Source organism: Heterodontus francisci, chromosome 33, assembly GCF_036365525.1.
Source record: "Heterodontus francisci isolate sHetFra1 chromosome 33, sHetFra1.hap1, whole genome shotgun sequence".
Taxonomy (NCBI): Eukaryota; Metazoa; Chordata; class Chondrichthyes; order Heterodontiformes; family Heterodontidae; genus Heterodontus; species Heterodontus francisci.
The window spans coordinates 30,218,350-30,233,582 of record NC_090403.1 but is presented as its reverse complement, the minus strand read 5'-3'; the positions used below and the strand labels follow the sequence as shown (position 1 = coordinate 30,233,582).

The 15,233-nt window shown below is 43.3% G+C and overlaps 1 protein-coding gene across 3 annotated transcripts in view; it reads left to right on the top strand.

Moving 5' to 3' along the window:
* Positions 1-11,741, top strand: part of LOC137347912 (phosphoethanolamine/phosphocholine phosphatase-like) — a 46,103-nt gene extending 34,362 nt beyond the window's left edge. For 2 of the 3 annotated variants that reach the window (XM_068012958.1, XM_068012959.1), the window contains 2 exons: positions 39-131; positions 8,456-11,741. In XM_068012958.1, the coding sequence (XP_067869059.1) occupies positions 8,495-9,226 (732 nt within the window). In that variant the 5' untranslated portion in view covers positions 39-131; positions 8,456-8,494 and the 3' untranslated portion in view covers positions 9,227-11,741. The remainder of the gene's footprint in view (positions 1-38; positions 132-8,455) is intronic. The other variant, XM_068012960.1, reaches the window with a different exon arrangement.
* Positions 11,742-15,233: the final 3,492 nt, after the last annotated feature.

The following is a 15,233-nucleotide window of genomic DNA, read 5'->3' as shown; positions in this document are numbered from 1 at the left end:
GTTACAGTAAAATGTTACAATACCTAATTAACCAACAGGTACAAATCTTCACTGGATCAACAACTCCATCATACATTAAAGCATGCCACAAAGCAAGGCCCACAAATTCAACCAAAGTTGGCCTCTTCTATGTGAGTTTCTATCTGTGGATTTAGTAGGTAAAGGCACCTCAGTCGGTGTTTAGCTCTGTCAGTGTGTGTAGCTTTCTGTCAGTTTTATATAGCTGTCTCTTTTGGGTGTGTTTATGTGTGTTTGTGTTGCTCTCTCTATAGAGGACATCAGTGATGAATGTCCATACTGTTCTTGGGCTAATGTTGCAGAGGTCCCCCTGCCGTGGCTGCCTGAAGTGGTCCTGTGGCGTAGAGGTTGAGGGTGATGGTGACCTTTGTAACCACAGAGGGAGCAGTGCAGACAGATGAACCTTTTTTTTCAGGTCTTTCTGCAGCAGGACCCAGGTGTACCCAATAGCACACTTCTTATGCAAACTTCTTCAAAAGGATCCTGATATGGCCTGTGCTGCCTGGATATTTTTGAGGGGGAGTGGGATGTGACGGAGTAGATGGTGCCTGACTTTCCTTAGCTCTAACCTGTGTTGCTCCTCTTCCTTCTCCTGCTTTGTAATAGAAAACAGTGGTATGGCCGTAGGGAAAGCCATACCTAGTGCTGAGATACCCTAACTTTATTGGAAGAGATGTCTGAAAATCTTCAGGTGGGCTGTACATGCGAAAGACAGTCAGAATTAAGTGCAGTTCTTGGTGGAAAAAAATGCAAAAGTGGTCAAAAACTGTTTTCAAGCTGGAGAAATCACTAAGCAAATTTTCCAGACTCTTCGGTCTCACAAACACCTCCCTCCGCTTTGGTCAGTTGATCCTTGCAGCTGATGTCCCTCTTTGACAGCATTATATCAGTTCAAACACAGGATAGTCAGAGCTTCCATGCCACTGGCTCTAACAAGATATATGAAAATGAGGCCAGTGTGGACTCAGCAGGCAGATTATGGGAAGGTTCAAAAAGTTGATAGAAACTCAGGGGCACTGTTTGAAAGGCGTGGAAGCAGCTTCCACCTGGATTCCCTCAAAGAACAAAGAACAGTACAGCACAGGAACAGGCCATTCGGCCCACCAAGCCTGTGCCGGATGCCTGCCTAAACTAACACCTTCTGCACTTCCGGGGCCCATATCCCTCTATTCCCTTCCTATTCATATATTTGTCAAGATGTCTCTTAAACGTCGCTATCGTATCTGCTTCCACCACCTCCCCTGGCAGCAAGTTCCAGGCACTCACCACCCTCTGTGTAAAAAACTTGCCTTGCACATCCCCTCTAAACTTTGCCCCTGTCACCTTAAACCTATGTCCCCTAGTAACTGACTCTTCCACCCTGGGAAAAAGCTTCTGACTATCCACTCTGTCCAAGCCGCTCATAACTTTGTAAACCTCTATCATGTTGCCCCTCCACCTCCGTCGTTCCAGTGAAAACAATCCGAGTTTTTCCAACCTCTCCTCACAGCCAATGCCCTCCAGACCAGGCAACATCCTGGTAAACCTCCGTTGTACCCTCTCCAAAGCCTCCACGTCCTTCTGGTAGTGTGGCGACCAGAATTGCATGCAATATTCTAAGTGTGGCCTAACTAGGGTTCTGTACAGCTGCAACATGAATTGCATGAAAAGAATTGCCTGTGTTTCCTCTGCACGGCCAATATGCCAAAAGCGGCAACAAAATTCACCCATATTCAGGCTAACCTTGATTTTAGAAAGGAAAATCTTGCTTGCTCACTCTTCCATATACACACGCACATCTTTGCTTACTGATCAGTTATAAATTTTTATTTCAGTGGCACACATCCGTAGTTAAACTTGTTAGATTATCGAGAAGTATTCAGCAGGTCAGGTAGCTGGTTCTCTCTCCACAGATGCTCTCGACTTGCTGAGTACTTCCAGCATTTTCTGTTTGTATTTCAGATTTCCAGCATCTGCAGTATTTTTCCTTTTATATCAAGATATCTTCAACTGATCTTGACTGTAACTCGGCACTAAATGTAGTCTTCTTTCGTCAATCAGCATTGAATCAGATTTGATTGTTGCGATGGAACAAAAACCAAACCTTGCAATGTGTTGTGGCAACACAAGCAGAAGAATTCCTCAGAGCTATGTGCAGTAGAACTGTAAACTAGTTCACAGTTTTGCTATAGCTAACACATAGAATAGATTTAACCAGTGCTGTTTTTGACAATTATGGTCGACTTTGTAAAAGGCTTAATGGGGATGACAACAACCTTGAACACAAAGCAGGTGTTTCAATATTATGCACTAAACACTTTGGGAAGTGTAGGGATTAATTTTCATCTTCACCACTTGTGCAGTAAAGTACTGGAGCTGATCAACTGCCCATTATATTATCCACCGCATTTTCATTTCCTTTCAAGTCAATGAAAGTAAAAATTAGGTGCATCCTATAAGGGGCAGGCAATCTGCATCACCAGTTTATTACGCAAGCAGTGAAGGTGAGAATTAACTCCCCCTCCCCATAGAGTTCAAATAGAATTGTCTTTGTTTTTGTGACATTCTCATAAACTCATCCTCTTGTTTAAGGAAATAGCCCAAAACCAAACATGTTGGGCATGATTTTCCCTCCAGGGTTAGGAGACCGACCTTGGGACCATTTCTGGGTCCCACCCCCGCCCCGGGCAGGGTACTAGTCACAGCCTGTGATTGTCATATCCCCTCACATTGGCTGGAGGGAATGTTGGCTGTCAATTAGCAGCTGTGAGTGCAAGAATGGAGGCGGGACTATGGAAATACAGCCCCATTTAAACAGATCACAGCAGCCGTTACAGCAGCTGCCGCTTGACTGAACGAATGGATAGACCAGGAAGAGAGGCAGAGGACTGGCACCCTAAGCAGGGCTGCTCCTCGATTCACCGATGTCGACCTCAAGGTCTTTCTGGAGGCAGTGATGGTGAGGAGGGTGGTCCAGTCTCTGGAGGATGGAAGGAGAATGCAACCCTCCCAAACAAAGCTATTGGTCGCTGCGACCATCAGCAGCAGAAGTGAGGTTAGAAGGAATTGGGTCCAGTGCCGGAAAAGGTTCAATTACCTTCTTCACCGTGGCAAGGTGAGTACAAAGCCAGACTCTGATGACCTGTGCAGCCTTCCCCCGTCCTGATGAAACTCCCGACAGCAAAGTGTAAAATCTGCCATGCCCAGCCCAATAGGGTAAAGGTTTTTTAAAAATTGCATTAAAAAATATTCCTTGATATATTTAAGAGCAGTAAGTTGGTGCATTTTTATTAATACAGCAGAAAGTAGGTGTATCGCAAAAAATAATCATTTTTAATCAGAGTGTCTAGTCCAGCATGTATGAGTCACCTGATTTTAACTAACTGAAAATTACTTTAAAAAAAAATATACAGGACATTTTCTTGTTACGTTGCTGTACAGTCGGAATTTTCTTAGCAAATTAAGTAAATTAGAAAATATATATTTAAAAGCTTTTAAAACTTGCCTATTAACGTCCTTTTACCTAAAGAAAAATAAGATTACTTTTCAGAGTCTCCTTGAAGGCCCACAAATGATCGTAATTAGTGGAAACTCGCAATGGTGATTAAATCCATCTGGGGATGGGGCTAGTGTTATGGATGGGGCTAGTTTGTAGCACAATGTTTTCTAAAATAGCACAAAAGATCATGGAAAATTCATTTACACAAGATAATTTGCGCTTAAAATTCGTGATATTTGTCTGATTTCAGGGGGGGGGGAAAACAACGCAACCTAGTGGCAAGTTTTTCCCTTGTTGTTTGTTGTGCACATGTTGGCTAGCACATTTAATCACATAGCAATAGCCGCTCTTACAAAAATCTAATTCATGTGAAACACTTCAAGACCTTTCTGAGACATAGTAAGATGTTGTTTTTCTTGCCCATTTACCTCCTCTCTCCTCACTATCCCAGGCCCCAAACACTCCTTTCAGGTGAAGCAGCGATTTACTTGTACTTGTTTCAATGTAGTATACTGTATTCGCTGCTCACAGTGTGGTCTCCTCTACATTGGGAAGACCAAGCGCAGACTGGGTGACCGCTTTGCGGAACATCTCCGCTCAGTCCGCAAGCAGGACCCTGAGCTTCCGGTTGCTTGCCATTTCAACACTCCCCCCTGCTCTCATGCTCACATCTCTGTCCTGGGATTGCTGCAGTGTTCCAGTGAACATCAACGCAAGCTCGAGGAACAGCATCTCATCTACCGATTAGGCACACTACAGCCTGCCGGACTGAACATTGAGTTCAATAATTTCAGAGCATGACAGCCCCCCACTTTACTTTCATTTTTAGTCATTTTTAGTTATTTTTTCTTTTTTTATTGCATTCCTTTTTACATTTTTTACAATCTTTTTTTGCATTTATTTCATTTCATCTTAGTTTGTTCAGTTTGCTTACCCACTGTTTTTTTCAGGTTGTTTTTCTTCAGGTTTGCACTTGCTGATGTTCAATATTCAGTATATTCACACCTAATCTGTACTAATGCTTTGTCTTTCAACACACCATTAACATATTATTTGCCTTTGTTCCGTGACCTTTTGGTCAGCTATGTGGCCTGGTCCAATCTGCACCTTTTCCTTTGTTATCTCTTGCCCAACCCCCACCTCACTTGTTTATAATCTGTGACTTTTCTAATATTTGTCAGTTCCGAAGAAGGGTCACTGACCCGAAACGTTAACTCTGCTTCTCTTTCCACAGATGCTGCCAGACCTGCTGAGTGAATCCAGCATTTCTTGTGTTTGTGTTGTTGTTTTTCTTTCTTGGTTATGGACTTGTTATAAGCCCAGGCAAGAATACAGCTGAAAAATAACAACTCATCCTATAAAGTAGCAAGGCTCCCCCACTCTGCACACCTTAGAATTAGTTGACCTCCCATGGCATTGCTCACAGTTACTAAAAGAAATGTTTTTAAAATGCATTTTTATCATATTACATGAAAAGCCATTGATGAGTGGTACTTGCAGAAAAACAGATGAAATTGTGGCATATGAAAATATTGGTTAAAAATTCCAAATTCCCATGTAATAAAAATGGGAATATACAATTTAACTTGTTTGGCAATGAAAACAGAGGCAAAAATCTTGGAATCATTTAAGCAACAGCTAGATATTGTAATTGAGGGACTGTGGGTGTCTTCTGGATAGATGAGCTGTAATGGGCTGACAGGTTTTAATCATTGACCTCTATCTTCAGAAATATGTAAAGGTGAGGAGGTTGTGTAATTGGTGGAAAACCACAACCATTTTCAATGCTGTAATAGGTTATTTCGTAGATTGGTGAGGTACAGGTTGATATCTCTAATGAGGTAGCCTCAGCTGAGAACTTAACCATGCACAAGGACAGATTAGTGTTGTTAGATATTTATGGGGAAATTGTAATATTGGACTGAATTTTATGGGCCCCCTCGGGACAGGAATGGAGTGGGCGGGGGGCATAAAATTGCATTGGAAGATGGGGGGTGGAGTGCCTGTCACCTTCCTGATGCTTTCCAATTTATTCAGAGCAGGGAAGGCCAAGGGCATCCTTCCCGTCCCAGGCCAATTGAAGCCCTTATGAGGCGAGTTAATGACCACTTAAGGGTCTCTCCTCTCCTCCATCTCAATTTATTAGAAGGCAGAGGGGTCCGCCACTGTGGGGAGAAGCAGCAAGGGAAAACCTGGTGGCCTCCTAGTGGGGTTGGGGGGCTTTTCCCACCTTTGGAAGCAATCCAGCATCCCCAAACCCCGGGAAGACACCATACCCACCCTCACCAACCCACCCCATCGTCAGGGCCTGCCTGAATAGCCCCTGTGACCAACCCCCCCACCCCCCCCCCCGCAACCCCACTTATCTCTTCCAGAGTCTCTGATGTCCTCAGTGCAGCAGGGCCTCCTGCAGTACCGACAGTGGCCACTGCTCCCGGTGATGTTGCTGGTACTGCAGAGCTGCTGGCCTTCAATTGGTCAGCAGCTCCTGGAGGCGGGAGCTCGTCCCTTAAAGGGGCGATGTCCCAGATGGCTGGCAGTTAATTGCCTGCCCACTGTGGAATTGTAATAAGGGTCCGATGGAGGGCCGAGGTGGGGTCTACCCCCATCATCTGACCCACCGCCGAGACCCCCGTCACCAGAACAAAATTCAGTCCATTGTGTCTGATTTCACAATAAATAGCAACAAGTGCAAATCTCTCTTTGCCCCTCTCCCACCGTATCAATCGAGGTGGATGCTGGGTGAAGTTTGGCCACTTCCCCAGAGTGAGGGAGAAAGACTTGGATAAAAACTTGGCTTGGTTTATTCACATATACCTTCCACTTATATATATCAACAGTAGCAGTGGGCCAGGAGCAAAGCACTTTCCACTCACTCCTGTCAACCAATGGTATGTGAACTATGAGGAGGGCAAGGAGGTTAGAGTGATAAATAATAAAGGTCTAAAATAAGGGGGGGAAAAGGAAGGAATAAACAGAAAAGGTTACAATTATATATTTTTTGGTTAACAAAGGGGTAGAGAGTATTCCCTTTGGCTGTGTCCCACGTAACAAGAGTAAAATTGAAGTGCAAATACATTAAAAGAAAATTGTGACAGTTGGTAATTCTGCACTGGCCTCAGCAGATCAAACTAACATACTTTAATTCCCACCAATCTAATTGGAAGGCAGAGCTCTCCAATAACTGGTTTCCTGATAGTTTATAGAACTGCAATGTCAAGGTGAAGGTTATAGCATTCAGAACAGACTGTAACTCAAATTCATTAGCTTCCAGCTAAGACTAGGGGTAGAGTTTCTGCTTTAGGGGCAGTCGGCAATCTAGGCGCGCTCAAAATTGAATTAGTTTTCCAGTGTGAAGTTACAGTTAAATTTTCTGCTTTTAGATGGTAATTGTTTATTTTTTCCGTCTTATGTTAAAAAGTATTCCTTGATGTATTTAAGAGTGGTAAACTGGTATCGTTTTATTAATACAGCCGAAATAGTATTCATCACAAAAAGTAATCATCTACAATAATAATACGTGTTTTTTGTAGTATGCACTTTTCTGATTGGGCAGTGGGTTGAGTTGGTGGGCGGAGCCTGGCGCACAGAAGCATGTGGGGAAAGCGGAGGACTGGAGTGCATGACGCTTGTGCGGCTGCCAACGGCTGGTGGCAGCAGCGGGTGGGGGGTTGTTGGTGGAGAAAAAGAACAGTGTAAGGTAAGGGGAGCCTAACAATAAAGTTACCCTGGCTGGAAGGAATGGGGAGGGTGACGGTAGATGGCATGTTTGGGGGGGGGGGGGGTGGTAGGTAACAGCATGAAGGGGTGAGATGGCATGGGAAGAGATGGGAGAAGTGGCATGGGATGGTGGGATGAGGATAGCATGAGAGGAATGGCAAGTGATGGGATGGGAAGGACAGGATGGCGTGGGAGGGGTGAGGTGAGTAAGATGATGGAATTGGTTAAGGATACTAATTTGACTGGAAATGTTTTGTGCAAAGAATGGAATGGCATGGGATGGGGATATCTTGGAGGGAGGGCTGGCATGGGAGGGGTGGATGCGATGATGGAATTGGTTAAGAAGACTAATTTGACTGCAAATGTTTTGTGTCTTTGCTAGCTTTTAGTAAGAGTGGCTAATCCACAACCAATGAGTAATCCTGATTTTAAAAATGACTTTTAAAAACTCTATACCGAACTGGATTAAATTTTCAGAGCAGACTTACAGATAATACTTATCAATAATATTGTCATACTGTAGATAAAAGTCTAACTGAAAATATTTCTGAGACATATAGAGGTTTTTATAACCATGGATTGGGTGGGGAAGACAATGAAGGAAGATGAGCCACAAAATGTTTAATTTGTTCATTTTTTTTGTCTCCTTCATCTCTTCCAATAAAATTCTAATATTGCTCATCACCTTGCTGCAGACAGTTATAATGAGATTGGTTGATGCGATGTTGGCGAACAATCTTTAATGGCTTCTTGCCCAATATGCCAGACCAGTTAAATATCTGATATAAGTGGTTGACATTTGAAAGCATCGGAATCACCCATTTTTCAGATAAGACATTAAACCAAGGTCTCAGCTCCTTGCTCGGGTGCATGTAAAATATTCCTTGGCACAAGTTGAAGAGCATGGATGGTCATCTTGACAATATTCATTCGTCAACCAACACCACCAAATTTGATTGACTGGTCACTATGTTATTGTTTGTGCAAATTGGCTTCCAAGTTTGCTTAGAAAAAAGCATACTTCAAACATAAATTATCTGCAAATAATTTTGGGATACCTGGAGTAGATAAATGGCACTACATAAATGCAAGGTCTTGTTTTCCCTCTTTGGAAGTACTCAAATTTGTAATTAGAGTCATTAAGTGCTACTGTGACTCAGCACCACTGAGACAAGTTGTAATAATAGCTTTTTGATATTCTCTTAACATATTTCGTGCATTTTTTTTTGTGTTTTGCAGAAGTACTTTACCGTGTCCTGGTGGCTCTACATTGCAATAATGAACAAGTTTCTGATTGTATTTGATTTTGATGAAACCATCATTCAACACAACAGTGATTATGTCATCCTCGAATGTAATCCAGACCAAAGTCTTCCAGAAGAGTTGGTGCATTCCTCTGAGGAAGGATGCTGGAATGAATATATGAGCAAGATATTCCAGTTCCTGAGTGAAAAGGGTGTCAAGGAAGAAAGCATGAGGAAGGTTCTAGCAGAAACCCCACTTACTAAACAGATGTTAACCCTGTTTCAGTTTCTTAGAGAGTCTTCAGATTTATTTGAATGCATTATTATCTCAGATGCCAACACCTTTTTTATAAATAGCATTCTTCAAGCAAATGACCTGTCCTCTGTATTCCAGAAAATATACACAAATCCTGCATGCATTGATAACAAAAACACCTTGGTGATAAACCCTTACCATTCCCACATGTGTCAGCAGTGCCCCATTAATATGTGCAAAAGACAAATCCTGCACGATCACCTAGTAGAACGTACTGAAGAAGAAGTTGAATTTGAGAAGATCTTCTATGTTGGAGATGGCACCAATGACTTCTGCCCTTCCGTAGTCTTGACAGCAACAGACGTCATCTTTCCAAGGAAGAATTATTCTTTGCATCGTTTGATCTCTGAGATCAAAATGAGAGAACCATCTGCATTTCAAGCTCAAGTAGTTCCCTGGGAGTCTGCAGAAGATATATTGCTGTTCCTTCAAGATTGCACAGGGAGATAGTGTCAGATCCTCCCAGATCCCCAAAAGAGCTTCGAGAAGAATTTCCATTTTCTAATAGTAATTTAAAAGCTTTTTTGGGAAGCAATATAGTAAATCTGATAATAAAGATGCATGATTTTAAAGCTTACTGAAATATGTAACTTAATTATAATACTAGCTCAGGGCCTAACATTTATTTTCCTCACCTAACGTTGCTAGTTACTTGGTCTACAATGTAACAATTGCAGCCAAACACTAATTGTGGATTTCCTTTGAAAGCAGTGACCCTTTCCCTCTTAAACATAGAGAAACAGTAATCTATTAATTTATCCAGCATTTCTTGTTTTTGAATCTATTAATTTAGTTGGGGAGAGTGGTTGTATCAGAACATGGTAGTAGGAATATTTATGTTAAGAATATGTCACTGTCATTTCAGTACTGAAGGAGCTTTTTCAGTAATTTTTTTTTAAAAGTAATCTCTGGCATGTATAAATGTTCCAGTGGTACTGTATTAACCAAGCTTTAATCCTTATGCAGCTACTCGCCACATATCAATATACTTCAAAGATCTAGCCATCCCATATCAGTGATTGGTGAGTAATATAATCTTTTTACAGCGAGGAATGTTGAAGAGCATGCAATCTTTACATTTCTGCAGGGAAAATATAGAATGAAACATTATTTTTCTTTTTCTATTTCCATAATTCATTGATCCAAACACAACTTATGGAAGGGGGAAACTAAAATTCATGAACTATTTGAAATACACAAGTAAGGAGGAGTGGTGTTTTTGACACTTGGAAATGTCAGTAAGATACATTAATTAAAGAATGAATGTAGTGATTATGGATGATTATTGGAGTATAATTCAAAAACCTGACTCTTTTCATGGATTCCCAGTTTGAACAGGATCTTTCATAGAATCACCAGAGGAGACCATTCATTCCATCGTACCTGTGCTGGCTAAAAAGAGCTATCTCACCTGATCCCACTTTCCAGCTCTTCATCTGTAGCCTTGTAGGTTACAGCACTTCAAATGCATAGCCAAGTACTTTTTAAATGCGATGTGGTTTCCTGCCTCTACCACACTTTCAGGCAGTGAGTTCCACACCCCCACCACCCTCTGGATGAAAAAGAATTCTCCTCAACTCCCCTGTAATCCCTCTACCAAATACTTTAAATCTATGTCCCCTGGTTAATGACCACTTTGCGAAGATAAAATAGGGCCTCCCTATCCACTCCATCTAGGCCTCTCATAATTTTATACACCTCAATTCAATCTCTCCTCTGATCCAAAGAAAATAACCCCAGCCTATCCAATATTTTCTCATTGCTAAAACTCTCCATCCTTGACAACATCCTCAAAACGCTCTCTGCCCTCTCTAGTGTGATGACAAGTGTCCTGTAATGCAGTGACCAGAACTGTACTCAGTACTCTAGCTGTGGCCTAATTAGTGTTTTATACAGTTCTAACACAACCTTCCTGCTATTACATTTCTAGGCTCTCCTAATAAAGGAAAGTATCCCATATGCCTTCTTAGCCACCTTATCTAACTGTTCTGCCACCTTCAGCTGTGGTCTCACTGTTCCTCTACATGTCTTGGTATCTTAGCTATTGTATACCTATTGTATACTCCCTTGCCTTGTTTGCCTTCCCCAAATGCATTAACTCACACTTGAATTGCATTTGCCATTTTTCTGCCCAACTGACCAGATAAATACTGTAAGATCTTTATGAAAAATGCTAAAATCAGGGAACTAACACCAGAAAATTGCATTGTAAAGGATATATTACTCCTAAATTATTCAAAGAACATGAGCTCCATTGTGCAGCTGCTCTAATGTCAGAATGTAATGTACACCATTGATACTAGACTTGTACTTGAAGTATGAAAACGTCTAGAATTTTACTCCAAGATCTCATACTAATTTACAAAATAAAACTATTAGACAAAGTTCAGAAATTAAAATAGTTTTGCTCTTTAACTGTAGTTGTAAAATATAATAATTATCTTTTAGGGCAACAAGATTGATATATTTTTAATTTAATTAAAATGGCTATTTCTCCAGATACGCAATAGTGCCAGTAGTAGTGCATCAGACTGTCAGAACGGGGGGAATTTTTATTTGTTCATGAGGGGGCAGGCGGGCGCTTAAACGCTTGGGTCGGCGTGCCAGTTTCCCAATGTGAAACTGGCACACTCCAAGTGTACAAGGTAGCATCGGGAGCAAGAAGAGGCAACCCGCCCACTCTATGCAACAGGCCACTTATGCACATTAACAAGCTTGTCAGTTCGTTAAAGGGCCAGTTTTGGATTTTCTTTTTAAGGTGCGAGTTCGACACACCGTCAGAACCATGACCGGGTGGAGGTGGTGTCCCAACAGGCAGAGAGCTGGAACAGTGGGTCAGCAGCGAGAGGCAGCATTGAAGAGGGAAAGCTCAGAGACGGCCCTCATTCATAGGCAACCAGTTGCGCTGACTGAGAAGTATTATCTTTCTCATCTCTACACGCTTGACCAGGAGGTATTTTTTTTGGTGGGGGGTGGGGGGGGGGGTGGTGGTGTTGGAGAAGCAGGTCATTCTGCTCATGGGTTCATGCTGGGGGTGTGGGGTTTCAGGAAGACTCCACATAGAGGAAATGGAATCAAACTTCTCTGAGCTTGCTCTGACTAGTAATGAGGGGCAGCATCTGCCAGACCAGAAGCAGACCCCAGGGCAAGAGAGTTTAAGGGGTGAGGAAGGAGGGCATGAAGGCTCCAGAATCTCCACCTTACACAATCTTCACCAGCACACTCCCATCGCTCTGCCAACCCTCACTTCCATTCTCCTGCATTTCACCAACATGAAATGGAAACACACAAGTCAGCCTGAGGGCAACAACTTTCCCAGTGCTTTATCGTTTTGACATTTCATTATTATTTACATCAGTTAGTCTTGTGGTGACCATGACCCATCTGATTAACTAATGTCTTTTAGGGAAGGAAATCTGCCATCCTTACCTGGTCTGGCCTACATGTGACTGGTTGACTCTTAAATGCCCTCTGAAATGGCCTAGCAAGCCACTCAGTTCAAGGGCAATTTTAGGGATGGGCAATAAATGCTGGCATAGCCAGCGCTGCCCAGATTCCACAAACAAATAAAATAAAAACAGCAGCGTGACCCACAAGGTGACATTACCGATGCAGTAGCCTGTACTCATGACTACTCCCTGTGGCTGAGAATGAGGTGGAGGCAGACTGCTCACTAGTGCCTGGCTGTTTGAGATGCCCATGATGGTCAGCCTCAGTGTGGAGGTGCCGGCGGCTGCAAAGGCTGCTGCACTGACAGCCTCTCGACAGATGCTCACCTGTCGTAGGGACCATGGGAGCAAATGATAACGCCAGAACCTATGAGAGGTGCCCCCCCCACCCCGACATCATCATTTGTTGCCCCCTTGGCCCTTTCATGGAGTCCTTGATTGCTGGAGGGAATCACCAGCTGGGGTGTAGTGGCATCCACTCAATGCTTCATTGTGCTATTTGCTACAGACTGGAGCATGGATGCCATGCATGTTGGTGCACTGTTCCTGCATCCACTCTGAGTGATGCCACATATGGCTGTCCATTAGGTTGGCCACTGTCTCATTGGATGAGCTTATGCGATCAAAGCACTGAGACATAGTGGAGCACATGAGATAAATGGACTCCTCCATTTTCATCCCATGACTCTGCAGAACCTCAAGTAACTCTGACATGTGGGCACACATTTCATGCTGATTCTCCAGGTAGAGCCGCCTGTTTCGTGACTCCCTAGGCTCTGCATCTCTGCCCTTCTGGGCAGGGCAGGGCTTGTCCTCCATCTGAGGGGGGCTGGCCAAAACTGACTTTGTCTCCCCATTATACTCCTGCTGATGTGATGTGTGCTTCTTCTCTAATAACATGTGAGGACTCACTGAGGTGCAAGTATCTGCACTGTTGGAGGGTGTGCAAGAAAGATGTGACGGTGCAGGCTCTAAGGTGTCTTCCTCTTCTGATGCCTCAGGAACTTGTTTTTGCAATGTGGCCTCCTGTTCCTTTGTGGCTGGCCATGTGGGAGGCATAAGAGAAGATGGTTGTGAGAGATCAGGGCAGTCAACAGATGCTCACGCTGCTAAAACAATGAAATAACAACTTGGGCATTGACAGCACATTGCACAGGGTTGAGCTGTTTTCACTTTGTCTACGGCAGACCCCAACTCTCCATCCCCATTGTCTCTATTGCTTGCCACTCTGGCCAGGTCAAGGGCCAGCTCCTCAAAGTGCATCAGTGATGGGAGCCGTAACACCCACCATCCAGGAGTGCCCTCTAATTCTCACAGCCATTCAACTCCTGTTTGGCCTGAAAGGTGAAGGAAGGTGCAGTTAGGACAAAGCCTCTCTCCCTCACCACTCGCAGATATTCATTCACATAAGATGTTGCGGTCTGCACTCTAGCCTCCTGTCCAACAGCGCTAGGATTCTGGCCTATGCTTACAGATCATCAGGACTGCTGAGCACACATCTTTCCCATGGTCAGGAGAACTCTATGTGCCCTCAGGATGACCCTCTCTTTTGCACTCTGGTGACTGCTGACCAGGAGGCATGCCATCTGGTTCTATCTTTGGACTCACCTTTCCAGACCTAAGAAGGTCACTGAAAAGCTTCCGGCACTGCACCCAGTTCCTCCTCACCACTCCTCTGCTGTTGACCTCATTAGCCACCTCCAGCCATGCTCTCTTCGTGAGCCTTGCAGGCTTTCTGTTGCCACTTGCAGAAATCAGAATGTTTCTACTTTCTGTCATCGCCTCCAGCAGCACCTCCAGTGAGGTGTCTGAAAAACAGGGAACTGCCCTGGCTTGGGGGAGCCTCCTCACTGCCCTTTGCTCTGCACCCTCCTCCATCCCTTGGGCGAACAACAACTTGAGCAACAGCTGCTACCTGCCTTTAAATCGAGCCCGCTGCTGCCTCAATCCTGCCTCCTTCCCACATTGTTGCCACTAATTCGGTGGCGAACATGACTCTAGGCCAATTAGAAACTTTTGCATACCAAAATAGGAGTGCACGTTGTCGACGTGCGGGGTGAGGACACGAAAGTGACTCTGGCGTCGGTGTCTCGACCCAGAATGGATATACCACCCAAGATGACCACTGCTTGGATGCAGCCAGAATTAAGTTCAATGCAAATGGCTGCCAGGGTGACCCTACCTTTACAGGCAGTAAAAGTGAAAAGTAGCTTGTATTCTCTATAACCATACCTTTTATCCTGCCTTAAAATCGGAGTAAAAAGTAAAGACATAATGTACATAATACTAGCTGATTTTTAATGCGTAGTCCAAGGCACACTCAAGTTCACAAATTAGATATAAATTTCCCTTCTATATTTTTTTGCCTGTTTATTGTTTGGTCTGTTTCTACATTGTGGGCAAAGCTCACTTAGGCTTCAGCTGAAGTGACTAGTTTGTATAAAATTCCTCTTCTGACTTGTGTTGTTGGGTTGCAGTTAACTTGGCTTTGAAACTGTTGATCAGTTAAGGTCAAGTTCGGATGCAACTTATTGTGAGTGTAACTTGATTTAAGGTCGTTGAACATTTCAAACTGAACCATAGTTGATTTTTAAAAATTTCTAAAATGAAATTGATCTGAAATAATGTGCAGTTTTATCAGCCAATCTGATGAAGGAAAAGATTTTAATCTATTTTTGTGTGTTACTTAATATCATGTACCTTTACATGTGGCAAGGTTTACAAATAGCAATGAGATAAATGATCAGATATCCAGTGACGTCTGAGTGAAGTGCACTTGTGTAAGTGCCAGAAGAGGACAGGATTAGGCTTGCTGGTTCTCACTGCCAAAGATCGAATGTGACTGTGACCATTTGGGCAGAGAAGTGGAGGGTGACTGGTGCCCATGGAACCATATCGCAGTGAGATACCCTTCAGAAGAGGACAAGAAAGATTTGCGATGAAAAACTGCTGAAAAAAAATCAAATTTCTGATATTGTGCTTTAAAATTGCAAATGACCCCATACTTT